Here is a 27809-nt window from a genome sequence, read left to right on the forward strand (position 1 = left end):
GAGGAATAAACAGCTTTGAATTTACACTTTAGTCACCGATGATTTATTGGCAGCCAGTTGGGGAAATTGCACTGTCAAGTGTTTGATTGACTTTTTATTCAAGATTTTGCAAATGCCAGCTTCACACAGATGCATTGATTCAAATCTGTATTGGCAATGTTCCCTCAAACATTGCACATACTTTGCACACACAAGAACATCTATGCAGCGCACATTTTGCAATGTAACTCAATGAGTGACAGGTGTACAGCCAATAATGCCGTACAGTTCACGTACGCTACGCAGCCATACGCGCCCTGATACTGTCGTGAATCTGGTGTGTAGCCACAGCGTTCACATTAGTGATGGGAATTCCGGCTCTTTTCAGAGAGCCAATTCTTTTGGTTCGGCTCACTGAAAAGATCTGGCTCTTTTGGCTCCCAAATGGCTCCTCTGTTTGTTTGTATTTGTTGTTGTTGTTGTTGCTTAAATTAATTAACTGCCAAAAATCATGTACAATTATGTGAAAAACAAATTACTCATGTAAAAAATACACTATATCAAATATTTTTATTTATATGTGCACAGAGAGCATCCACGAACTTTCACGTTCCCTGTGGTTACAACTCTGGTCTGATGATCAGCTGTCACTGCTTTTCATATGAATAATGCTATCATACCAACTAGTAAAAAATATAATAATAATAAAAATAAAAAACAATATAAATAATAATAAATATAAATAAAAAATAATAATAACAACATAATGTGATAACATTTGTCCACCTGTCTACCCTAACCTCCCTCCTCCTTGTCCTCACTGCTGCGTGTGGCTGTAATTCTCCCCTCCCTCCTCTACCACGGATATCGACCAATCACGTGCGGCTTTAACCGAAGACTGGGGGCGGGGAATAGAGGATCAAAAAGTCTGCTCCCATTTCCGCCTCCTTGTTAGAAACCGGCTCTCTTTGTTCACTTCAGAGATCCGGCTCTAAGAACCGGCTCGTTCGCGGACGACACATCACTAGTACACATCTGATGTTGCTCACAGTGGTCCTCAGTGTGCTCAGGGAGCTTGTGTGTCTGCTCAAACACATGAAAAATTAGAGGGAACATTGGTGAAGAGACTCTTCGATTTTTGCAGTGGCCCCAATCAATACTGCTTTGAGGTGGTTGACCCGCATAACCAGTTGAGGTAGCCTGTCACATGCCCGTGATACATTCTTTGACTCTTGCAAGCTCAACAACAAGTTTTTGCTAAAACGAGACTTGCACTTACCCCCCCCCCCTCCCTGGAGATGTCCCAAAAATGTGACAAGCAGGCAATTCACACTGAAAATCAGGAGCAAGATGCTCACCTAAGTGTTTCCATGTTACGGTGCGGATGCGGCTTCCGTGCGTGTATGTTGTGAAGGCAAAATGAGGACATCGGAGGATTCCAGCCACATCCTGTTTGGGTGTTTTTTTTTGTGTGTTTTTTGCTTCAGGCCTCGTGCAATATCCCGCAATTTTGTTTGCACGCACACAACAATAGTGTAACCTCATGCACACAACTATGTCATTCCTGATGTTTATCAAGACCGTCATAGACACTTCAAAGCACCCCCTCCCACCCCCCAAAAAAATGTCTGCCACGTATTGTAAAATAACCATCCTGTGGAGAAGTCATTTTGACTGTTTCGTCGTCAACTCTCGGAATTCTTTGTGATTCATGGCTTCCCAAACGTTGGGGTGCATACAATAGATCAAAATGTCCAGAGTGCAGGATCTTTGGTTGAAGAGTAAGGGAGAAAAAAAACACCAAAACAATGGAACCAATGAGTCAGTCATGAATAAACAGCATGTGTGTTGTTTTTGCGCTACTGAAAATTGCCAGCCACTAAGACAAGAACAATTAAAAAACATTTACAGACGCTCCCTAACTTACGAACAAGATATGTTCCGAACGGTCGTTCATAAAGTTGCTTTCGTGCTATATTTTGTATGGAATGTATGTTTAAGATTTATATTAGCATGTTTAAGGCTTGTTTGAGTCTCTTCTTTCATCACAAAGAGTTAATATGGGTCTAGAGTTATCTGAGCTTGAAATGGGGGCGGCTGTACAAAAGGCAAATGCTGCCCCTTCTGGTCGGGAAAATCATTGCCAGAGGTCTGGCCAGCGCTTTATCCTACCGCAAGAAAAACCAAAACCCGAACAAATTCGGTTTAATGACATGTATGTTGCTTCAAGGTTTTATTCCAGCTCCATTTTTTATCATTGTATTGCGGTAAATGAGATGATATGTATGTGAGTCAGGGGTCATAGGTCAATCACAGCATTCCTATTAAGTCCTCTTAAATGTTGAAAACGGCTCCTATTTGAGAATGCAAAAATTTCCTGACTCCGGCCTACCCGAATGGAGTTGAAATGCTCTCATGGAGTCTGAGTGGGTTTTCTTTGGGTATTCCAATTGTCTTTCACATTCCAAAATGTCCAGCACATCAAATCCTCAGCTCATTGCACTACGTATAAAAAAAATCTATTTTGACCTTCCATCTTCTTAACTCCTTCCCCAAATGATGCTTTGCAAACGCGAGTGTTCCTCTGCTACGTCTTACCTGGATCCGGTTGTCTCTACGTATGTTTATACAGCATTGACAATTGCGGCGACTTCTCTCGGAACAACTGGACAAGACAACGGCGCACACACAGATTTAGTACAGCTTTTTTCTCCAATGTGCATTCTTCCCCCATGGCTCATTGTCTACTCTATGGTGAGTCACACGCCAGGCCTGCTTTAAAAGTACTGCCGCCTCCTCTTGCCTAAGCACTCCAGTGGATAATTCCGGGTGGGAAACCTCAGTGCTTAAAGATGGAGCGAAACAGGGTGCTGGTGGTACTTTTGGTGCTTGCTTACAGCGGCGCTTTTTGTGCAGTGGTGCAGTGGACGGAACTGAATGAAGCACAGGTGGTGATATGCTTCTTCAAAGTGCTATTTTAAATCCAATTCCAGGAACTGCATTTGTTTTTATTTTCTGTGCAGGCATATTTGAAGCAGTATGGCTACCTAAATGACCCCAGTGATCCAAACAACCCCAACTACCTGGAGGAGGTCATCGAAGCTCTTCGGTAACTAAACCCTTATATTATGTTGCAAAAAAAAAATATGTTGATTATGTGGTGGGTCATTTTTACCTATATGTAAAAATCGTGTCTGAGATGTTGAGAAACAACACATTTTCTATCAATTTGGATATTTTAGAACTATTTTGAAGAAAGGAAAAAGAAGAGATATCCAGTGCTTTAGTCAACACAAAAACGAAAACGGGTGAAATTGACCGGTAACATAATAATGAGGGTTAAAAGGCGCTTAAAATGAGAGAATTCTGCCTCATATTTTTACCTCTCACCACTAATAAAAGCCAAAATACTTAAAATACGTAAATAATTAAAAAAAAAAGCTTAATTCATGTGTTAATGTTTGCATATTGCATTTGTATCTACTCCGGTCGAGGATGACGCCTCGTATTGATGTCCAAATACATAGGTTTATTATGGAAAACCGTGAAAACTTAAAAAAACATGTATAACAACAATCGACATTACAACAATATGTTCGACAAGAAATACAGCAAATAAGCAAATCAATAACGTACCGTGTGCACCTTCTAAACCGAAAGTAGACAAACTTTAATGATGTAGACTTTGATTCCCTTTCTCTGGCGATTTCTCTTTTTCTCTCGCACGTCGAAACACGTGACACAAACCCGGAAGTGAACATGACAAATATTCTAAATAAAGTATTGAGGAGGATTTTAAGAAAAACATAAATACGAAGATTCACATCTTCTTCTTTTCCTTTCGGCTTTTCCCTTCAAGGGGTCGCCACAGCAAATCAGTCTCCTCCATCTTTAGAGGTTTGATCCACATGTTTGTTTTGGCCAAGCTTTTACGTAGTAACACTAAATAAGTTTACTAAAAACTCATCATGTGACTGTAAAGTGACCTTGAGAGCTTTGAAAGGTGCGTATAAATGAAATGTATTATTATTATTATTATAAACTATAAGCCCAAATAAATTACATTATTGTTGTCATGGCAACCAATGACAATATTGGGGCCAATTACAGCAACAATACTGGATGAAGACCCCACATTATTCTATCTGCAACCGCAGTAACATAAACAATGTCATGGCGACGCGTCACGTCTCCGTCTAACCACAGTTCGATTTTTGTTGTTTTTGTCTCCAGGGTCTTCCAAAGGGTTAACGAGTTGCCTGCTAGTGGAGAGTTGGACGAGGCCACGCTGGCTGTGATGAGGCAGCCTCGCTGCGGCTTGGAAGACCCCTTCAACAAGAAACAGCACAAGTACAGAGTGATGGGTGATTAATGCCTCCATGACTTGAAATATTGAGGCTGCACAGATGTGTTTTGAAAAACTTGATCTCCTATAGTCGGGCTGAAGAATCCATCAAAGTACAATTTAAATTGATGACGATGCTATTTTCAAATCACAAAGGCTTATTTTTGGGGGGTATGTTTCCTCCATAATTGTTTGATAGATGTTTGTATAGTTCTCGTGGTCATTAGTAATTTGATATCATACAAAAAATGTGCATGTTGTAAAATAATTTGACATACAGCTTTATATTTTTTAAATGTAACTTTTGTTGTTGTTAATTCATTCACTGCCCTTTTACGAATTTATTCAGGAATTGAAAATATGACGTAGAGCGCCATTCCCTAATTTGTTCGGGTTTTGTTTTTGTTTTTTTCATGCTTGGGTGCCGATAAAGCGCTAGCCATGGCCTCTGGCAATGTTCTTTTTTTCCACAAGAGGGCAGCATTTCCTTTTTTTTCCATGTTAACACTGTTCCAGCTTCAGCTGTTGTTAAAGCGCGATATAAGCCTATATATATATATGTGATGCATTGTATTTTGGACAGCTGGCCCCATTTCAAGCTCATATAGCACTCCAGACCCATATAATTTAGGAAATAACTATTATGTTTTTCCTGATTAAAGAAGAGAGTCTAAGGTTTCTAACGCCATAATGAATGTTTATGTACTCCTAAAACTCAATATTCTGTGGCTCCTGGAATTCAAGTGACAATGACAAAAACTCTGGCACTGCAGTGGACACATTTTTGCGCATCTTCTGCCAGTGAATGAGTTGATTGGTTACCTGACAAAAAATATTGTGCTTCGTAAAAAAAATGTAAATAAAAAACACACATTAATGTGATAATACTTTAGAAGTTCAAAGACACAAAGCAACTATTTTTTGTCACTTTTTTTTTTTTTTTTTTTGCCACAGTTCAATTGACATGTTGTGGTGCTCCCTCTGTTGTGCACACCTTGGCCACTGGGGGGCAGTATAATACAACCATACGATATTAACAGAGATCACCACTCCTCTCAGGATGCCAAAGTCATCGTTGTTCTTTGGAGAGGGTAATGAATACATGCCGATGACACACCAATTCTTTTCATATCTTCTCAGGTCGATGGAGGAAGAAAAATCTGACCTACCGCATTTACAACTACACACCAGACATGAAGAAGGACCTTGTAAAAACGGCCATCCAAGAGGCCTTCAAGTACTGGAGTGATGTGACTGACTTGACCTTTAGAGAGGTGGAATATGGAAGAGGTGACATCAGGATCGCCTTCCACAAGAAAGATGGCTACTGCAGCTTTCCATTTGATGGCCGTGGTTAGGCTCTTTTTCGGACTTTTTTTTTTCTAATGGAACGTAGCTGCTTCTTCATCATCATAATCATCATCCTCCTCCTTGACTCCTTGCAGGTCATGTACTCGCCCACGCAGAAGCACCAGAATCTGGACTGGTCCATTTTGACGAAGACGAGTTCTGGACGGAGGGGTCGTATTACGGCTCTAATTTACGTATCGTGGCAGCTCATGAAATTGGTCATGCACTCGGTTTGGGTCATTCTCAATTCCGAAATGCCCTCATGGCCGCCGTCTATACCGGTTACCGAAGCAATTTCCAACTGCACTTCGATGATGTGCGAGGCATCCAAGCACTGTATGGTGAGTTGTTTAAAAACATCGTCATTCCTAATGATCAAAACAGACTTGAAATACAGACGCTCCCCAACTTACGAACAAGATATGTTCCGAACGGTCGTTCGTAAGGTGAATTCGTTGGTAAGTTGATTCAGTGCTATATTTTGTATCGAACGTATGTTTAAGGTTTATATAAGTATGTTTAAAGGACAACCGACGTCACTTTTTTGTTTCTTAACTGACATCAGAAAAACGTTTTATAGTATCTAAAATACCCAAAACACGCAGTATGATACTTTTATTCAAATGCAAAACATCAATAAAAATGACTTAAAGTGTCCAAAATCTGCAAAACATTGAGCTGCGAATTGGGCATTTTCAGAAAGTCCCGCCCCCAGTTCGTGACGTCACGGCGAGACGTCTTGCATTGCTAGTGAATCAAAACAATGGCTTCAGATTCGGAGAATATGCTTTCTTGTGACACATCCAGTTATGAATATGATTCAAATAGTTCTGAAGAGGAAAGCATACATGTTTGCAATCGATTAAAACATTTATTCCATGCCATTTTGAGGCAACATTGGGGGGGGGGGAAAATCAATCAACAGAAAAGAGGCACAAAATGGCGACCTCCTGTGGCCACCTCTGTTTCCACAGGCTGATAAATTCCTTATATGGAGCTTGGACGCCCTCTTCTGGCAGCTTTTGGGTGCAACACGGTTTTCAGACCAAACATGTACAGCAAAATACATTGACGTGATGGAAGATGGAAGACTTCCTGAATATTCGGAGCGAGTCTTAAAACGTAAAACATAGCTATATGCGATGGAATCTTATTAAAATACGCTCAGTAGAAGTCATTTGAAGCCATTTTACAAATTATGGCCACAACTTGTCCGGAGACGTCGGTTGTCCTTTGAGGCTTGTATCCGTAAGCTGTGTTTGTTTTTTCTGAAAAATAAACATTTCATAAAATATATGCTCTATAAAGATATATACATGTACAACTGGAGAAAATACTACATATGTTACAATAAAAATGTTCGTATGTACTGTTTGTAACTTGAATGTTCGTAAGTAGGGGAGTGTCTGACTTTGACAGATAGCTACATTGATAATCACTTAAAGCAAGGGTGTCAAACTAATTTTTTTGTCGCGAGCCACATTGTAGTTACAGTGTCCTCTCGGGGCTCGTTATGAATTTGGGGAAGCCATTAGAATCTTTCATCGAGCGCACAACAAACGAATGAATAACTCGTTTTCCGAATTTGAAGTAAAAAATGACTGTAATTGTGGTTTACATGGGACAATTTGAAATTATGGTTCAGACTTTAGCAAGCATCATGGAATTTCACAAGTTTGATTTGCTTTCGCGGGCCGAATAAAGGGATGTGGCGGGCCAGATTTGGCCCCTGGGCCTTGACTTTGACACCCATGGCTTAAATCACAGCCTTTTCGATGTAATATTGCTCTCTTGTTGGTATTTTTTTATGTATAAAGAATTGCTCCCAAACCACTGTATTTTTTTTTCCTAGGCCAACCCACAACCAACACGTTATCGACTCCAACAACTTCCGACAGTGTCTTTTCTACTGAAAGCAACATTGACACTGAGGATGTCCCTGACCCGTGCACAGCCATCCTGGATGCCATCATGCTTGGTACGACGCCATGCAGCAAACACTTTAAACACCGTGGTAACACAATGACAAACAAACAACAACATGTTACATGTTTTATTTTTGTCCAATCAGGTCCATGGAGGAAAACCTTTGCTTTCAGCGGGAAGTACATGTGGACCATCTCTGATCTGGGACACAACAAACCAATAAGAATCGATAGGCTGTGGAAGGAACTTCCTGGGAACATTGATGCAGCAGTGCAGTCGCCAAGGACTGATAAAACCTACTTTCTTAAAGGTAAATCATGTGAGGTGTATTTCATCATGTGGAATTATTTTTTGGGGATTTAAAGGACAACCGACGTCTCCGGACAAGTTATGTCCATAATTTTTAAAATAGCTTCAAATGATTTCTACTGAGCGTATTTTACAAAGATTCCACGGCATATAGCTATATTTTACGTTTTAAGACTCGCACTGAATATTCAGGAAGTCTTGTTTTTGAGTTGGTGACGAGTCCGTACGTGACGTCACGAAAGGACCGCCCCTGACGCATTGTAGCGGTCCTTCTATCACGTCAATGTATTTTGCTGTATTTGTTTGGTCTGGGGACCTCGTGTTGCACCCAAAAGCCGCCAGAAGGCCAGTAGAGGGCAACCAAGCGCCATATAAGGAATTTATCAGCCTGTGGAAACGGAGGTGGCCACTGGAGGTCGCCATTTTGTGCCTCTTTCTTTGGGTGAGAGATTTTCCCCCAATGTTGCCTCAAAATGGCACAAATAAATTCTTTAATCGATTGCAAACATGTATGCTTTCCTCTTCAGAACTATTTGAATCATATTCATCACTGGATGTGTAACAAGAAAGCATATTCTCCGAATCTGAAGCCATTGTTTTGATTCTCCAGCAATGCAAGACGTCTTGGCGTGACGTCACGAACTGGGGGCGGGACTTTCTGAAAATGCCCAATTGGCAGCTCAATTTTTAGCAGCTTTTGGACACTTTTTATTGAGTCTTATTAAGTCATTTTTATTGGTGTTTTGCATTTGACTAAAAATATCATACTGCGTGTTTTGGGTATTTTAGATGCTATAAAACGTTTTTCTGTTGTCAGTGAAAAAACAAAAAAATTACGTTGGTTGCCCTTTAAAATGTAATGTATTATTATAATACAAAGCAGTGAAATGGGCCAAATGTTTAAGTCAATGCACAGCATTTTGTTTTGATTACATTTTTTTTACCTTTTAAAAAAAAAAAAAAAACAGGTTGTTGCTCTAATGGGGGGGGGGGTCCGTTTTTGTAGATAATCAAGTATGGCGGTACACTGGCTTCGTACTGGACTACGGCTACCCTAAAAAAGTGCAGCGCATCCCTCCTAACATTGATGCGGCTTTATACATGGAGAGTAACAAGAAGCTTATTTTCATCAAGGTAAATCTTGAACGTGCTCCCCATTCATCTGCTCAACGTGCTGCACTTTCATGGCATTTGTTTTGCTTTCAGGGCTCAAATTTCTGGCAGTGGGATGAGCTCAAGTACAACATTTTAACACCCAGGCCGCTGTCCATGCTCTTCAGCGGCGTTCCGTCCAGGCCGGATGCCGCTTTCACTTGGACAAATGGTAGGGTATATTTCTTCAAGGGGGATGACTACTGGCGTGTCAATGAGATGCTGAGGGTCGACAGAGGATACCCACTGAGTAAGAAAGATCGTTGGATGCGATGCTGAGAACCGCTCGACAGGGGGCAGCACACACCAAAAGGAGGCGCATTTTTTTTAATCCAACAAAGAAGGACCTACTTTCACCTTGTCCTTTTGTGACTGCGAGCTACAATGATGTAATATTTTTTTTTGTATGATGCCGGGAAGACATTAAAAGAGTTGTATTTTATTTTATTTTCCCTTTCTCACAAACACATGTGTTGGATTTTGAGTAATGATGCTTTGAAGAGGACGTAATGCGATAATGGAAGTGTGCTTTGTTAACCAGAACTCTTTCGACAGTGCTTCCATTGTGCACAGATTCACACTGGGGCCTCCTGGAAACAGCACAATATGTGATTTTTTTTTTTGCACAATGAATTACAATATGATCTCTAAATGTGTTGTGATGCATAGATTCAAAAGGACAGAAAGAAAGAAGTTATGTTTTGTTCCTGCCTCGTGTGAGTAACAAGAAATAAATATTGGCTACACACAGCGGGGCAGCTACGACCAACTCCAGAATAGGAAATCCTTCCAATGACCTCTTTATTGCCTGAGAAAGGACTCTGTTGCTAAGAGCTCAAAAAGGGAACAAAAAAACAATGAACTACTCGTTCAACTACTAAGTATCAAACATGTATTTTATTCATTTCTATCAACACGTATGTACACAATTAGAAATTAAAAAAGGTTGAAATGTCCCTGCTAAAGTCAAACAGGATGATGACCTATTGATTGAAAACAAAAAAAAATATCACTACTTTGTACTTACTTGTATGACAAATAAATAATGGACTAAAATTTCACCCAAAAACAAAAAGTGCAACAAAAAGAAAAAAAAAGTCTTGCTTCACTATGACATACTTCACTTGTCACTCTTCTGACACATTGCAGCTAAAAGGTAATAAAAAAAATCACACGTCCTTCAATGAGAAACAGTAACGACGCAACATTTAAAGGACAACCGACGCCCCGGACAAGTTGTGTCCATACTTTGTAAAATCACTTCAAATGACTTCTAATAAGCGTATTTTACAAAGATTCCACAGCATATAGCTATATTTTACATTTTGAGACTCGCGCTGAATATTCAGGAAGTCTTGTTTTCGAGTTGATGACGATGCCTGACGTGACGTCACGTCAGGAACGCCCCTGACCGAGAAAGCGACACACAATGCATTTTGGGTACTTTGTTTGGTCTGAAAACTTCATGTTGATGGCGAAATTAGAAGGAAAACACATAAATAATGCAATGGTGAATCATTGTGTGTTGCACCAAGACTACTATTTGATACTAGTTGACAAATTCCCAGCAGACGAATCAGCCCATTTCCAACGGAGCTTGGGCGCCATCTTGTGCATTTTCTGGGACGCTACATTAGAGTCCTGATGGCTCGAATTGATACGCAAGTACTTCTTTAATCGATTGCAAACATGTATGCTTTCCTCTTCAGAACGATTTGAATCATTCATAACTGGATGAGTAACAAGAAAGCATGTTCTCCGAATCTGAAGCCATTGTTTTGATTCTTGAGCAAGGCAAAGACGTCCTGGTGTGATGTCACGAACAAAGTGGGCGGGACCTTCTGAAACTCGCCATTTCCGGGGTCATTTTGAAGTAGTTTTGGGACACTAACTCATTTTTATTGGTGTTTTGCATTTGACTAAAAATATCAGTCTGCGTGTTTTGGGTATTTTAGATGCTCGAAAACGTTTTTCTGATGTCAGTTAGGAAACAAAAAAATGGTGTCGGTTGTCCATCAAAGGCAATGCGACTAAACTTTAGTACAGTACATGTCAGATTTACTTGCTGATAGAAAATGCACCTCAGGCTCTGTTGTGTTCAATGCGCAATAAGAGAAAATAAAAGAACCTTGTTCCTTTCAGAAGCACCGCAGTTCTAGTGGCTTGAAATGTTCCTCATTCCCAATTTAAAAAACCAAAAAGCAGCATCCCTCTCCAATGGTAATCTATTCACATGCAGATCAAGAACAAAACATTCTGACACATTCTTAAGAACATCGCAAGCACGTAACGGAACCAGAATGTCCCCTTGTTTTTTTTTTCTTCTTCTTTAAAAAAAAAAACATTGCTCAGACGGTGACGACGGGTGTTGTAGCTGTGAGGGGCACCGTTGAGCCCGTGTCACAATCCAAGTCAATCATGGTGTGGTTGGTGGTGCTCTGGCTGCTAAGGGAGGTGCCGGTGCCCATTTGTCTGTCCCGCAGACTTTGCAGGTAGCTCTGAGAAACAGACAGAGACAGTTTAGAGAGTTTAATGGCATTGTTGTGATTCAGAAATGGACACATTTATGTGGGACAGGAGATGTGAGACATTCCCTTTGCTACAACTGCATGTTTGCTTTCAACATTTAGCTTATAGTAGACGTGCACATTCCACCATGACGTCCCTGATCCACTGCTAAAAAAGGACGCTTTGATCCTCTCCTCTTTCATCTAGAACTGCTTCATGTCACAAAGAGGGTACAGCAATTGCTGAAGAATGAATGACTCTGTGTGTTGGTGTTGTCATATTATTTGTTTTTTTAGTTTTTTATTTGTTTTTTTTTGACTTGCAGGTGGCACCGCGAGAGTGGATGCCTTTCCAGCAGCTCCTGTATTTAGTTTTTCTACTTCTTTCTTTCCTTTCCTCTTCCTTTCATAACTTTGCTGCTGTGAAATGTAAATTTCTCCACTGTGAGACGAATAAAGGTACATCTAATCCAATCCAAAGTATGCGGTGGACCCTTGGAACTCAAACGTCGAGATCAAGGGTGTTGTCATTTTTTTGCCATGAACCACATTGTAGTCACGGTTTCCTCTCAGGGGGGGGGCGTTATAAAAAAATAATAATAATAATAATAATAAATTTCATTTATAAGTGCCTTTCAAAACTCTCAAGGACACTTTACAATCACAGGATATGATTTTGGGGAAGCCGTTAGAATGTTTAATCACCTCCACATATTACATATAGAGCGCACACCAAATTAATGAATCACTAGTTTTAAAATTTGAAGTAAAAAATAACGACTGTGAAATGCGGTTTACATACGACAATTTGAAATTTTAGTTGGGACTTTGGCAAGTATCATGGACATTTCACAAGTTTGATTTACTTTCGCGGGCCGAATAAAATGATGTGGCGGGCCAGAGTTGGCCCCCGGGCCTTGACTTGGAAACCTCTGGTCCAGATGATTGAAAATGCTTCCATCCGGTTTCTATTATCGCTTATCTTCATATGGAAAAAAAAAATCAGGTTGAAAAGCCTAAAGAGCCCAGTTTGAGTGGCGAGAGTCCACTGCGCATGATTAACTCATTCACTGCCATTCCCCGATTATTTGGGAATTGAAAATATGACGTGGGCCACTCCTGAATTTGTTCGGGTTTTGGTTTTCTTGCGGGAGGGGGTTCCAATAAAGCGCTGGTCAGACCTCTGGCAATGTTTTTCCCTTCCATGAGGAAGTTATGTACAGCCGCCCTCATTTCAAGCTCATAACTCCAGACCCATATAACTTAAGAATTAACTCTTTTTTTCCAATGAAAAAGAGAATCTAAGGCAGGGGTGTCAAAGTCATTTTTTGCCGCGGGCCACATTGTAGTTATGGTTTCCTCTCAAGGGCCGTTATGAATTTGGGGAACCCATTAGAATGTTTAAATCCCTTCAAATATTACATATAGAGCACACAGCAAATTAATGAATAACTCGTTTTCAAATCTGAAGTCAAGAATAATGACTTTTATCGTGGTTGACATCCAAAAATATGAAATTTTGGCTGAGATTTTAGCAATCATCATGGAATTTAACAAGTTTGATTTGCTTTCGCGGGCCGAAAAAAATGATGTGGCGGGCCCGATTTGGCCCGCGGGCCTTGACTTTGACACCTGTGGTCTAAGGTTTCTTACGTTGAATTGAATGTTTATGTAGTCCTAAAACTCAATGTTATGTCGGTCCTGCAATTTGAGTGAAAATGACAAAAATCCCGGCACTGGAGTGGACACATTTTTTTGCACATCTGGCAGTGAATGAGTTAAGAATGAAGAAGAATCAAGATGAAGGCGAGATAGAAACCACAGCACACGCCATGTCGGGTGTGACACTGACCGGCGCCAGAAGGTCCCCAGCGTAACGTTTCACTGGGGTGGCTTTACGGCGGTACGTGCCTTCCTGCCCACCTGCCTGCTGTCGCTTCCTGGCGTCCTTCTCTCGAATGCGCATCAGTTGTACTCGCTTCTGACGCCGACTTAAAACCACTAGAAAGGGAGAAGGCAAATGTGAGCGTCGCATCATTTTTTTTGGTCAAAGTTACTTTGACAAAGGAAATTTTGTGACTTGACTTTACAAACTAAGCTACTTTACTTGATTTAAAAAAAAGTAACAGAGTACAAATACTGATGATCTGATTCATGACAAGTTACTTGTTGCCAAGTTACCAACATGCCAACAATTCTGAGCTACTTGTTTTTATTCCAGTACAAGGAAGAAAAAGTCTTGCTTGGCTTAACATTGTGATTTTTTTCCTGGATATGCAACTCTAAAAAATTATTCCACATTTCTTTAATATAATAATTAAAAGTTCACTTTCAAGCTTGAATATGCTGAGATCCATGTTTATGTTTGTTGTGTTATTTTATGCGTCCATAACATTTTTGAAGCAAAATAACACTATCCACAGAACAGGCTGTGCAACGCATCTTTCTTTTTATTCTCTCTGGCTGACAAAAATCAGAACGGTGACTGGATTTCCAGTTTAAAAACGCTAATCTCTCTCCTGCCTCCATTTTTTGGGGGTCAAAACATGATATGGTGCAAAATGCGCGAACTCCCAAAATGATTCACTTCTGAACTCTAAACAGCCTTTTCTTATGTATTCTAAAATGTACTATAACTGTAGTGTTATTTGCAGTATTTTTTCTTATTATTTTTTCATCATTAATTTGGTTCTACATACACTCATGAGGGGAATATGTGACTGAAAAAGACTAATAATAATAATAATAATCATAATAATAATAATAATAATAATTATTATTATTATTATTATTATTAACTGTTGTCTATTGTTACTCATTTGGGGATAAAAAGTGTCAATGACAGATCTGTCAGCTATTTGTCAACATAATTGATTGATCTGCAATAACTGAGCGCGACTTTGTAAACAAAATGCGGCCAGATTGCTCCACCAAGAGAAATAACATGCTGGACTTGTTGTTATTGTAAAAATTGAAAAACACATCACTGGCATATCGGGGTCATACAGTCCAAGTGGCGCTATTTCATCCTCACCTTCTGTGTGGGAGAACCTGCCGTCCGTCAGTTTCCACTGGATCAGGACTCCGAGGAGGCTGAGGCTGGGCCAGATGCCCAGAATGACCAAACTGTACCAGCAGAGCGGCGGGCCGGGGGTGAGGCGCAGGCAGCCGTACACGTGCGAGGCCAAAGCCAGCAACTCCACAAAGTAGTCGGCGCACACCGTCATGATGGCGGCGCCGAACACAGCCGTGGAGAGGACGGTGAATAGCTTTTGCCACTGCAGCGTCAAAACGGCGAATAGCATCCCCGATACGAGCAGGGCGCCCAGGGGCACCCACACCGTGGTGGGCGTGTAGAACTGCAGAGTGAGCAACAGGGCGGCCAGAGCCAAGAGGAGACCCAGCAGGAGGCCCGTCATGAATAGACCAACGCTGCGCACCATCATGGTGACCAGGCCGCAGAGCAGGCCGATACCCAGGCCGATGCCGGCGCTGGCCTCCACGCTGAGCTGAGTGTCCAGAACGTGCTCCTTGTGGCACAACAGGAAGATGATGACCGAGCCGAACATCAGGCCGGACAGAAACATGACCGCCTTGAAGCAACGGTAACCTACAATACAAAATGGACGCACGAGCAACTGTGAGCCATTTGCATTTGGAAGAAAACAACAGAATGAATTCTGAAGGGTTTTGTGTGACAATGGCTCCCTTTGTTATCCCCCTCTCCCCCCACCAAAAAAAAAAAAATATATATATATATATATATATATACAGTAAAGTCTCGTTATATCGATATCCAAGGGAGTCCGAAAAAATATCGATATAACCGGGACTATCGATATATCCGATATCGATATAACGAGACTTTACTGTATACACACACACACACACACACACACACACACACACACACACACACACACACACACACACACACACACACACACACACACACACACACACACACACACACACACACACATATTGAGTTATATAGCGCTTTCACAACAGCTGAAGCTGTAACAAAGCGCTTTACATGGACAACTATCATACAGAGAAAATAAAGCAGTCACAAAGATAGTAGAAAGCTCAAGTGAATGGTATGTGTCTCACCAAAGAAGCAGTAGATGATGCCAAAGAGGCAACACATGGAGCAGATGACAGCTGGGATGATGTCATACTTCCTCTCAATCTCCAAGCTACATGCGTCAACATCAGCACCGCCTGTCCCTACCGGCTCTGAGCTTAACCTCGTTGGTTCTGCCATTCTGGGGTTTCGGGTCCAGAAGAAGACCAGGATGTGAGGTAGACTGGCTGCGGATGTTATCTTGGGTCCATCTGAGCTGCTTCGGGAGCTAAGAAGAACAATGTTTGATATGTGTGAATAATCATCAACACAGAAATTGCAAAGCCATTCAGGTCGACAATTACTTGTGTCCACATGTTAAAGAAAGTAATATTATAAACACCTCTAATGGGGAAGTGAATGAAAAATGTTTCTTGACATGAATATTTTATGTAGCCGTAATAGTCTGCACACTGCAAGAATTGAAACAAGGGCGCGGAAAATCCTACTGGACCCACCGCACCCTGCCCACCACCTTTTCCAGCGACTGCCCTCGGGGATGCGCACCAAACCTAGCAGACATTAAAACAGCTTCTTTCCCCAAGCCATTAACTTTCTAAACAGCAACCCAAACAGAACTGTATAGTGCCTCTTTACAATTAAAAAAACTATGATGATGATACTAGTGCAGCGTTTTCTACCGGAGACAAATTCCTCGTGTCTTCTCCATACTTGGCCAATAAAGATGATTCTGATTCTGATATGGTTAATGGTGCATTTGTGGAAGATGAATCAAGCAGCAAAAATTGGTTTATTATCTTACGTGGCGGCCATTTTTCCACTTGCTATCGATGACATCACAGTTGCTTGGGGCTGATTTAACTTTCAAATGTCACAAGACTCAAAAAACTGGCAATTTAAAAGCTTACTGCAAACCCGTACATACACGCTTGTTATCCCAGTGTTTCTTAAATCCCATTTTACATAACAAAGTAAATACATCTCTTTGTTGCTATAATGCTGCGACGACTAAACGGATTGCGACTTTTAGGAGTTTAATGTGAGGGAGCAACATGCGGCTGTATGGGTGGACCACTGGCAGGCTTCCAACCTGAGCTCACCCTACATGAGATCCGATTACAACCAGCTCACGTTTTCCAGGAGAGACAAAAAAGAGGATATGGTCGTTCATTTACTATTAAGGACCTGCTACTTTGACAGGAAGTGCCATAACACTACGCATAATTCTATGTTGACAGTTCAAGGTTTTTTTCCAACACAAAAAAAAAAAAAAAAAAAAAAACGTGCACCTCTGAGTTTCCCGGGAATGACTTTACATGGAAAATATGAGGCCTTGTGAGAAACGCTTCCTCGCTCGTGTGCTCTTTGGTTTCTCTCTTTTGCTTTTGATTGCTATCAGCTGAAGGACGACAAGGCACAAACGTGGAATATTTCCATCACACTAGCACAAGCAGGTGCCCTCTCAATTTAAAGAATCATCAACATCACCCAAATGTTGTCATTTTCTTCATTCAAGAAATAAAAAGCTGCCAGGTTGATTCAAATTCAAATGTGTCATTTGTACTCTTTAATACAAAGGTGTCAAACTAAAGTCCCAGGGGGCATAATCTGGCCCAGCCACATCATTTAACGTGGCCCATGAAAGCAAATCAAATACGTCACCTTCCATGGTTGATGCTTGCTAAAATCCCAAAAATTCTCAGATGTTATAAAACTTTGAGCCTTTCCCGTATGCCATTATCTCATTCGCTGCCATTCCAGAATTTTTCGGTAATTGAAAATCATTCCTGATTTTTTTTCCGGATTTTTGTTTTTCTTGCGGGGGTGCCGATAATGCGTTGGTCAGAGGGGGCGGCATTTACCTTATGTCCATGTTAGCGCTTTGTTACAGCTTCAGCTGTTGCTAAAGCGCTAAATAAACCAATATGTATGTATTGCATTGTATTTTGGACATCCACCCTCATTTCAAAATCATATTACTCCAGACCCATATAATTTAGGAATTAACTTTTTTTCCTGATGAAAGAAGAGAGTCTAAGGTTTCTAACACTGTTTAGTTCCAGCTTTGGCTGTTATTAAAGTGCTTTACAAACCAATATGTATATATTGCAATGTATTTTGGACAGCTGCCCTCATTTCAAGCTCAGATAACTCCAGACCCATATAATTTAGGAATTAAGAGAGTCTAAGGTTTCTAACACTGTATTGAATGCTTATGTCGTCCTAAAACTCAATATTCTGTGGGTCCTGGTGTTTGAGTGAAAATGACAAAAACCCTGGCACTGAAGTGGACACATTATTGCACATTGTCTGGCAGTAAATGAGTTTTAAAAAAAATACCGAATTGAGGCTTTGTAATGCTTATTAAGTCTGATGTCATTGACTACCGTGCCAATTTGAAATGAAAATCAACAATCAGCTCATAAAATCCATAATTTTAGGTGTCATGCAAACTTTGAGAACATTTCAGTCACTTTAAAAACCCCCTGGTCACTTTCTTGAGCATGAACATTCCAAAATCATCTGAGAGATAATTCAGTTAAGTCTAAATGAACACACAAAGACACTCCCGTGTGTCTGAGGGGCCGCATCATGTTACGATGAATCACAATGGTTTCCAATGTCTTGTCGCTTTGAGAAGACCTCGCCGCTGTTCGGAGAATAGAGCCATTGTGAAGCCGGAACAAAGACCCAGAGGCCCACGCTGTGACCTCTAGCGGCACTGGCGAGAAACCGCGCACCTCAAAGTGGGGTCCCCCCAGCCCGTCAACGAAAGGGAGCACCAAGGAGACAAGTGGAGAAGCGAATGTTTGCTTCAGGATGGGAGCCAAGCGCTTGCTTGAGATGGCAGCGCACAAATGGGAGTAGGGATCATCAAGATGGAACTCAAGCTATGCTTCCACGCCGCATTTTCTACTTATGCTCAAATCACCCGGCAACTGAGTGAATACGTGTCAACAAGATGAACAGTGTGTATGCAGTCCAGCTCGCTAGCGGACACGACATTTTCAACTCGAAGCCAGTATCCATTTTAAGTTTTATAGATGATGTGGGCAGATACTTTAGTTTTGATATGAGAGTAATTACACGTTTGTTGCCTTGTAGCGATACACGTGTGGCACCCAATACAATTTAAACGGACAAAAAAAATGTCTAAGGCAGAAAACCATCAGGCTAATGGACCATTAAACTAATTATTCAGAAAAGGTACAGTGGTTAAAGTGATTCTTGAAGAGAACATTTATCCTTTCATGAAGACTTTTTAGTTTTAACTTGAGCACGCATCCTCAACAGGAAATGAGGAATTTCTGAGTGAACCTTTGAAAACCAACAGCTCACAGTGTGGTCACAAAGTATTCAAGCATGACATTCAACCACTAAAAAGACAATTTTCTGTTTAGCAATGCAAGCTAGTGACTAATTCAAACATGAAAAAAACAATTTATTTATAGAAACACGCCATCAAAAATGTCACTGATGGTGTACAATGCAGGTGTCAAAGCTAAGGTCTGTGGGCCCGATCTGGTCCGCTACATCATTATCTAGGGCCCACAAAAGCAAATCAATGAGGTCAAGTTTCATGATGCTCTGAACCTAAATTTCAAATTGCCATATGTAATCCATAATTATATATGATAATCAAAGTATTTTCTCGTTACCAAACACTTTGTAACATGAACTAATTCGCGGCTAGATAATGTGCAAAAATGCGTCAACTCCAGTGTCAGGGTTTTTGTCATTTTCACTCAAATTGCAGGACCCACAGAATATTTTGTTTTAGGACTACATAAACATTGAATACACCGTTAAAAACCTTACACTCTCTTCTTTAATCAGAAAACAAAAAGTAAAATCCTAAGTTATATGAGTCCAGAGTTATATGAGCTTGAAATGGGGGCGGCTGTACAAAATACAATATAATACAGTAAAGTCTCGTTATATCGATATCGGATATATCGATAGTCCCGGTTATATCGATACTATTTCTATGCACGCACGGAGAAAATTACATGCAAACAGGGTCGGATATATCGATAGTCCCGGTTATATCGATATTTTTTCGGACTCCCTTGAATATCGATATAACGAGACTTTACTGTACATACCTATTGATTTATATAGCGCTTTAACAACAGCTGAATCTGGAACAAAGCACTAATTTGGAAAAAATGGAAATGCCGCCCCTTTGTGGAAAAGAAAAACCATTTCCAGATGCCATGGCCAGTACTTTATCTGCACCCAAGCATGAAAAAACAAAACCCGAACAAATTCGGGAATGGCGCTGCACGTCACACTTTACAATTCCCGAATAAATTCGGGAATGGCAGCGAATGAGTTCATGTAAACAACGTTGAAACAAGTCATTACGCCAAACAAGTCCAAAACGGACCATTAGTTAATACCAGCGATGAACGCCTTTCAAAGCACCCTATAACAGGAGGATACTCCCATCGTGAGACAACGCAGAAAGGAGTGGGGGGGGGGGGCTGAGTAATGCGCAATTGAGTGCTCAGCTGCCGAGGAGGCCAAGCTGGCTACGAGTTCCCCGCATAGTTAATTTGGGCGTGTTTATTCAAGAGTTGGACGCCCGTAGTCAATGAAAAACATCTTTCCGCTGACTTGATGGCCATGGCCAGCTGTGAAGATAAGATTGTGATTTGGCTATCTGGAAGAAGCCCCCTCCCCCCAAAAAAAATTCAAAGCCGCGCTCTGCACCATAAATCAGGGTGTCCCACCCACCCAAAAATTGTCATGTCTAGACATCATGAGCTGTCGAGAAGATGTGGTTATCGGTGGCTTTAAAATGGCTTTTCCATTCTGAGCGGGGAGTACAAATAAGGGTAAACACAAATAAATTACTGCTCAAGACTCCCACAATCACATCTGTTTTCACTCTGGAGGATTACTGAGCAGGGCACGATGTGGGGCCCCCAACTAAGCTTCCTGCTTTAGAGAAGCAGGAAGGACCTGATGAGGAAGTGGAACATCAGCTTTCAACGGGGGGTTCACCATTGTTTTTGTGACATGGAACGCTGACACCAGCTCAGCTTTTGGGTCATCAACTCCGACTGCCCCAGATCAGTGAACACTGACTTGGACGACTTTGGTCGGATGATGGGACGGTGGAATCGGGACAGACCATAACATCTCTCTGCATCGTTCGCTAATCTAAAGAGAGCATGTCACCCAAGAGAAATGACCAGAAATGACCAAGGTGGTTCCAACCAATGCATGTTGCAACTCTGTGTGTTTGTTTCCTGGAACAACTTTGGAAATGAGAGCAACACATTTTCCAGACTTTTCATGCTCTCAGGTGAAAGGTCAAACTCCATGCGGCCAACCGTGAGCCTGATGTTCCAGTGGTTAGCATGGCGACCTCATAGTGCAGAGGTCATGGGTTCAATCCCAGCTTTGGCCTTCCTGAGTGGAGTTTCCATGTTCTCCCCGGGCCTGGCATGGCAGGCTGATTGAACACTCAAAATAGTCCCTAGGTGTGAATGTAAGCACCAATGGTTGCTCATCTCTGTGTGGCCTGTAATTGGCTGGCAGCCAGTTCAGGGTGTCCTCCGCCTACTACCCGAAGACTGTTGGGATAGGCCACCCACGACCCTAATGAGAATGAAAGCAGACTAGTACATGGAAGGACAGCTTGACGAAAACTCCACACCTTGTTTCTGATTTAATCATCAGCAACTTTGAACATCTACAATCATCATTCTTACCATTCTCTACTCTTTTTTTTGTAGTCACTTTCAGTTTCTGTGCTACTTGTCTACTAACTCAGATGCCCAAAATGACAGTTATTCCCTTCCGTCCGGTCCTTGTTCAGCTGTTTCCCCTCAGTGTCACATCATCTTTCCTTCATCACCATCTGTTCAACTTCTTGCAGTAACCAGTTACGAATGATCTTTCACTTATGTCGACATTCTGGATTTAAATAAACAAACAAACAAATCAATATCAATAATAAATCTGATTTTCAATGTTGTTGAAATGAAGTACTGCCAAATACGTTTCTGCAATTGGAAACCTCCATGTATACTTAACCCCGACATCATTCCTTACTTTCACAAATGTAAGATGTCTAAGTATGTCGACGGTTTAAACTTTTTACACACTATCGAGCGTTACATTTACAGTCAAGGCGTTAAGATTGACCTTAAGCCATATCAGAATTCTGATTGGCGGCGGGATGTATTTTGTTCCACCTATGCGTAATAGTATTAGTATTAACAATAAAAAAACCCATGGGGACATTCATAAAAGCAATTTTTTAAGTTGCCGATCAGCAAAAACCCACCCCTCCAACATACACAGGGAGATACAGAATCTCACCTAAATCCAGCCTGCCTAACTTTGGTTGAAGTAAAAAAATGCTTGTGAACAAAAGACTACTAGTCTATATTTCAAGTACCATGACGAGAGCAATACAAAGAAGACAGTTAAGAGGCCAGTCACATGTCTCACATGTGTCTACTTATAATGTAGCTCAGAAATATGTATCACATCTTGGCTTCGTATTTTGATTTAAGTAGGGAAATACCATCCGTTTCATTCGCTAAGCGTGCACCAAAGTGTATGATGACTTATTACACGTTAGCGTATAAGTGGATGGGTGTCCAAAGCACAACCTTGACGCGGCTATGTCCTTCTTTTGCCAGTTTTGTCTGAAATTGAGCAGACAAATAAATGCCAGGCTGTATCACTCTGAATCTGATATGTCAATGTATTGTAAAGGCGGTAGGGAAAGCGGCATTGTGCATGAAAAGTCAAAGCACTCAACTAGCTCCAAAGACGATCTTCTATCTGACGCAGGGTGTGGCTGGAAAACACTCTGTGCGACATGAGGTTTCGATTCGAGGTTGGAAACGAACCAAAATATATACACATGCTATTAAAGTGCGGGAAGCTCTCGTTGCTCACACCCCCACCATCAAGTGTTCTCAAAGCAAAAATACTCCGAGAGCAAATGACAGTAATTGTACCTTGAGAGCTCGTCGAGAAGACAGTCGCACGGTTTCCAAGCAAACACAAAGCCTCATATTTTTCTGTCTGGTTAACTGGAACAACCAATGAAGTACATGTACAGCTCCAAAGTTAGCTCAGAGGGGAAAATGAAATAACCTGCAATCTCAACTTAAAAGCATGGGCATGATTGCCATCAAAGCAGAGCAACAGTTTTTGGGTGTTTAACTGAAAACATTACAGTTCCCAAAATGAGCATGCAGATGGAGGTTATCTGGCATGTCAGATGTTCCACTCCATGCCAGCAAACATAATTACGAAGGAAATGGAAATAAAGGTGTGTTGGTTTTGCTTCAATCCATTTCCTTCAATTTCTTCCATAACACAGGTATAATCAACATGTACGGTTCTAAAAGTACCGTCTTTTCCGGTGTATAAGGCGCACCTCAAAATGTCACGATTTGCTCAGCAGGGTGTATTTGACAAATTGTATGAAAGTCAGCAGCAACAAAATCTCAAACAACAAAGTCATCAGAACAAAAAGGTCCAAAGTAGCAAACAAATCCATGAATAAAACATAAGACGAAACAAACCTGACAGGGTGAAACAAATAGTGCCCCGACACTGAACGGTCATGCCGTGAATCCTTTTAACTGCCACTGATTAAAACAACCAACACCTGTGCAGCTGCAGGCAGGGTCCTACAGTGCCACTCGTTGGTGACAAACTGAAACATGATACAATGAATGGTGTATTTTCTAACTTAATCCATATATCAGGCAAACCAGACTATAAGGCACACTTTGGAAGAAAATCAAGTCTTCTAGGTGCGCCTTATACAAATACGGAAGGCTTTTGAAAAGTCCTTTGAAAGGGTTTTTGTTTCCGTTTTTGTTGCAAAGCCACAACGACCTAAATTTTACAGGCAGACGCCCAAAACTTGGATGAAAGCTGTTTGCTGTCTGTAAAATATAACATAAGATAAAACCAAATAAAACATTTTAGGCACTTTGTTCACATGATAATGGAAACACGTTTGAAAGTATGTCGCAATCAGGAAATCTTTTGAATAAGACAACGTTATTTTTTTCCATGTGAATACTAAGAGTTGCGGTCTGCAAAAACAAAGGAGATGCACACGTGTGTGAAGTGTTCAACCCGGGCCTGTTCAAGAACTTCTTCGCTAACGATGATAGTGGAAACATCACTGCGGTCGAATTTGGGCTCACGCATCGACATTTACTACACCACGATTACAACCAGCTGAGTCACATTACTTTCTCAACTGTTCTTGTGCCGAGAGTAAATGCAAACAAAATGGTTAGTGGCCATATGGTGTGTTTCTATCAACAATGACTGGCAGGTCGGGATTTGCTTGACTTCAGGTTGTTTGTTGTTGTTGGGAGTAATGTCGTCAAATTCAAGTCGACTATACAATATCTGATCCACTTATCCTCACAAATATTGCAGGGGACACCCTGAACTGTTTGCCCCATTCGGCCTGGTATATCCTCATCGGCATGACTAAGTCTACGTGGTAATGATGTAAGAAATCTGTTGTAAGCACGATCAAAATTGAACCTCACACCACAATGGTGATTTAGTGAAGGGCTTTGCTGTTTTATAAAAACTCTGGACATTCAGGATATACAAGGCCAGAGCTACCAGCAAAGTTTTAATTTGCTGACGAAGCTTATTGGATAAGGAGCGAAACGTCTGACACCTTCAAAGAAGTACAGATGACGGCTGAAGCATTTTTTTTCATCGATGGACCACTCCTGTACGACTAAGAGCTTACACAGACGAAAGGCAAGGGGAGAAAATGCAAACTTCACACAGGAAGGCCAGAGCCGGATTCGGACCAGATTTCTCTGCACTGTGAGGTCTACATGTTAACCACTGGATTACCAGCCCAGTACAAAACTGGTCCGAAATTGTATTGCTACTCTTGACAGTGATTGTTATGATTAAAAGATCCCTTTCAGTTACTCTCGTTACGCCAGTAGGCACTCAAAGCAGGTGGAAAAATCCATATTTTCATGTACTTCTCGTGAGAAGTTGAGCTGCAGCAGATTGCATCAGTCTTTTTCATCTTCTTCATTGCTGTTGTTCAAAAAGACAAGCTCAACAGTTCCACTGCTCAGATGTGACCATGTGCTCAGCATCTGGACAATATTTCAAATGCACTCAAAACAGCAAAGCCCACAGCAATCCTTCAACGGTTCGTTTGGTTAAGTCACATACCACGTCATTATTCAGTAGTGTCGCTGTAAACCTGCGTTTTACTTGGGCCTGTTAAATGATATTTGCATCCCTTTGAAGGTGGGGGGGGGGGGGGGGGGGGGCAAGGCTAAACCGGAGTTGCTTCTTCACGCCGAGGACTTGGAATTGTTATATTATAAAAAGTTGTTTTGACTTGATATGGCTCCTCTGGTAGAAAAGCTAATGCAAAACACGGAATTTCAAATTCTTCTTATCAAATCTTAACCACTCAGTTCGTTTTTAGAAGTCTGTGTTTTTGTCATGACAAAGATAGAACGATGTGGATCTTATGAAGTATTTTGGAGGATTTGTTTATCCTGAAGAACATTTTGGAACATTTTGCTGTATAAAGTAGTTCATCAAATTGTTGATCCAGGACCTTCACTCCAAGTTACCATGTAGAGTACGGTAATTTGAGATAATCGTTTAATTCTTTCTGTAACCACGCGCGTAAATCAAAACACTCATATCTCAAAATCCTCTTCCCCCATTGAAATGTATAAAATTGACCATATTCTAGCCTGCCAAACAAGACATTTTTTTGCATTTTATGAATAAAAAAATAGCATTATATAGGACAATAGCAACATCAAATAGAATTATGTTGCCCAATTTTTGATCAATCAATGGAAATTGTGCTGCTCCTTGTGTACTTTTGCCACCTGGATGCTTAGAGACAACAAAAAGGAAAGTTTAACAGCCAAGACAAACATTTTTTGCAAAGATAAAGAATATATGAATGAGTATTACGTTTGTATTCAGGTGTCGCTGCACTATTTGTGTTCAAATCTCTTGTTTAAAGATTATAACAGCACTAAACTATTAGCGACACTTTTGGTTAGCCTGTCAAGTCGTTCGCAGTGTGTAAACATAAGACTTAAATGCAAAGCTGTGTTGTTGTAAATAAACATTTTGATGGTGAATCCACTCAGGATAGTAATGAACAAGCAAAATTGTCCGAAGTCCTTTAAAACAAATGTGATCCTGGTATCTGTAGTAATTTAAAGGTTGCAAGGAAAATAACATGCACAGTCCGACTTGCTGTTTTACCTATTCTGACTTCTTTTTTTGCCCCAAAGCGGGAAAAGAATGTTCTCGCTGCCTTTTCTAAGGGGCGAAACCATATGGTGCAAGCTGAGAGACTAGGTCAATAGATAAAGTGGGGGTTGTAACGACAGCCTTCATGTCCCCGGTGAAGACAGGACCTGTAGGCTGTCATCTGACTACCCTAAAACCCAGAGGCACTCCTACCCTAGATCATAGAACACAACAACCACAGGGCTCAAACTCCTGGCACGCCATGTAGGCCACAAGGAGAAATGTTGGCCTTGTGAAGTGAAGAATGTATTTAGGGTTTGCATAGAATGTACAAACCTAAAATTGTGTCTTTTGACTATATGAACTGGGCGTGTGGGTTATTTTGTAGCACACTACAACTATATTATGCTAATTGAAATACAAAAAGAAAACATCCTGTGGCTGTTTTCTTTGTTGTAACACTGTTTGAAGGCAAATTCCAAATTATTTGGCGTTTTACCCATTGCTAATTTCAGATTCAGTTCATGTTATCCAAACAACCTGTTGATGGAAAGGAATGCTTTACAAATGTCAGCACCACAAATGAAATACTTGTTTCCAAGTTCAAACGCAGACTTACTTGTACACCTTGCCAAAGCATGTTTATCACTAAGAGATGCTTACATGCCAACGCTCAACGAAAGTCACAAGATGTGTACGGGGATACAGCACGAATAGGTACTCATCACCTATAGCGGATGTGTTGTTTTATGACGCCACATGGTTACTTGCTACAAAACAATACATTGTGAGTTAAAAAAACTAGTGGTTCAATTTAAAAAATGAAAACATACGGCACAATATTTTAAAATGACCAACGAAAACTTACCGAGGCAGCCAGCAGCTTGGCACGTTCACTTGTGCAGGACAATCGCTGTCAGCAGACAAATTACTCCGCCATTCACAAACACAAAAGCGGTGGTAACGGACCAGGGAAAACCTAACTTTTCCTTGGACTCCTTGTTTTTTTTAAGCGACTACAGTTACAACACGTTACAACATCGTTTCCCACCACGTTAATTGTCTAAAATGTGTTATGTTGGAGGCTCGGCTATTTAGTGAGTTGAATTGGCCGTGGAAGTGGAGGAGGAGTTTGGGCTCCACTTGGGACGATACTCGGTCTTTTCTCTCTCCCTGGAAAGTCTCCCCTTGTCGTCATGCACCGCCCATGTCCTCCCCCTTCTTTATCTGTTTTAACGGCTGAAAAAAAGTTACCCCCCCCCCCTTACAAGTGAGGCAAATCCCTCTCAGTCGTCAGCTCTCGTGGTGGGTGACTTGAGTCCGTTGGAAGGGCGAAAGAGGAGGGGTCGGGGCGTCCAGTTTTGAACTCGCCACCTCCTCCGTTTTATTATTCATCGGTTTGTTGTGTATTTCGCTGGCATCGGACAGAAACCTCCTGTCGCTATTTAACGTGTTTCCACCAGTGGCGGTCCTTCAAGGACTGCAAAGCCTTCTCTGCTGGCCTAAAATATCTGCATCATAGACCGACGATGATGATGAAAGCATATATTTAATAAGAGGTGGGAATCATACTAATGTGAATTATATTTTGTCAACGAATTTTTATTAAATAATTCAAAATTGCCCTTCAGTTTTCTTTCATTACTTTCCCCCTGTTGTGCTGCTTCCAGTGTTTTTGGATTAACACATTTAACCAATCACATTTCAGCCATCATGTTACCAGAGTCAGAAACCTACCTGTACGCCTTCACAAACAGTTCTGCAGGCCGTCGCATTTAATGTGTCTGTTGTTTTAACCAATTGTCACGCACTTTAAGCAACACATGCTCCTTGATAAACAGTGAGTTTGTGGCCGTATGTGAATGAGTCTAAGGTCTAAAAACAAACT

The 27809-nt window shown here is 41.1% G+C and overlaps 2 protein-coding genes across 3 annotated transcripts; one reads left to right on the forward strand and one right to left on the reverse strand.

Annotated features, from left to right (window-relative positions):
- Window positions 1–1964: 1964 nt before the first annotated feature.
- Window positions 1965–9809, forward strand: mmp19 (matrix metallopeptidase 19). The gene is made up of 9 exons (XM_089010246.1): window positions 1965–2927; window positions 3003–3088; window positions 4213–4343; window positions 5465–5677; window positions 5770–6015; window positions 7527–7652; window positions 7746–7910; window positions 8916–9043; window positions 9116–9809. Exons 1-9 carry the CDS (start codon window positions 2832–2834, stop codon window positions 9338–9340), a joined length of 1416 nt encoding a protein of 471 aa, XP_088866372.1. The 5' UTR covers window positions 1965–2831; the 3' UTR covers window positions 9341–9809.
- A 628-nt stretch (window positions 9810–10437) lies between these two features.
- Window positions 10438–27221, reverse strand: LOC148890286 (transmembrane protein 198-like). Of its 2 annotated transcripts, none has more exons than XM_089010248.1 (5): window positions 26790–27221; window positions 15682–15923; window positions 14603–15178; window positions 13492–13569; window positions 10438–11559 (listed from the first exon to the last, which is right to left on the reverse strand). In XM_089010248.1, exons 2-5 carry the CDS (start codon window positions 15833–15835, stop codon window positions 11507–11509), a joined length of 861 nt encoding a protein of 286 aa, XP_088866374.1. In that variant the 5' UTR covers window positions 15836–15923; window positions 26790–27221; the 3' UTR covers window positions 10438–11506. The 2 variants fall into 2 exon arrangements, with proteins under 2 accessions (XP_088866374.1, XP_088866373.1); XM_089010247.1 differs by having other exon boundaries at window positions 13421–13569; window positions 26790–27220.
- Window positions 27222–27809: the final 588 nt, after the last annotated feature.

Source organism: Hippocampus bargibanti, linkage group LG12 (genome assembly GCF_051943395.1).
Source record: "Hippocampus bargibanti isolate YZ-2025 linkage group LG12, ASM5194339v1, whole genome shotgun sequence".
NCBI lineage: Eukaryota > Metazoa > Chordata > Actinopteri > Syngnathiformes > Syngnathidae > Hippocampus > Hippocampus bargibanti.

Excerpts from the sequence above, each read along its gene's own strand:
- mmp19 (XM_089010246.1), top strand. The coding sequence starts at position 2,832 with ATGGAGCGAAACAGGGTGCTGGTGGTACTTTTGGTGCTTGCTTACAGC. Across the intron at positions 3,089-4,212 it reads GAGGTCATCGAAGCTCTTCG|GGTCTTCCAAAGGGTTAACG; the intron begins GTAACTAAACCC and ends TTTTGTCTCCAG. Across the intron at positions 6,016-7,526 it reads AGGCATCCAAGCACTGTATG|GCCAACCCACAACCAACACG; the intron begins GTGAGTTGTTTA and ends TTTTTTTCCTAG.
- LOC148890286 (XM_089010247.1), bottom strand. The coding sequence starts at position 15,835 with ATGGCAGAACCAACGAGGTTAAGCTCAGAGCCGGTAGGGACAGGCGGT. Across the intron at positions 13,570-14,602 it reads CAGGTTCTCCCACACAGAAG|TGGTTTTAAGTCGGCGTCAG; the intron begins GTGAGGATGAAA and ends CTCCCTTTCTAG. Across the intron at positions 11,560-13,420 it reads CTGGGGACCTTCTGGCGCCG|AGCTACCTGCAAAGTCTGCG; the intron begins GTCAGTGTCACA and ends TCTGTTTCTCAG.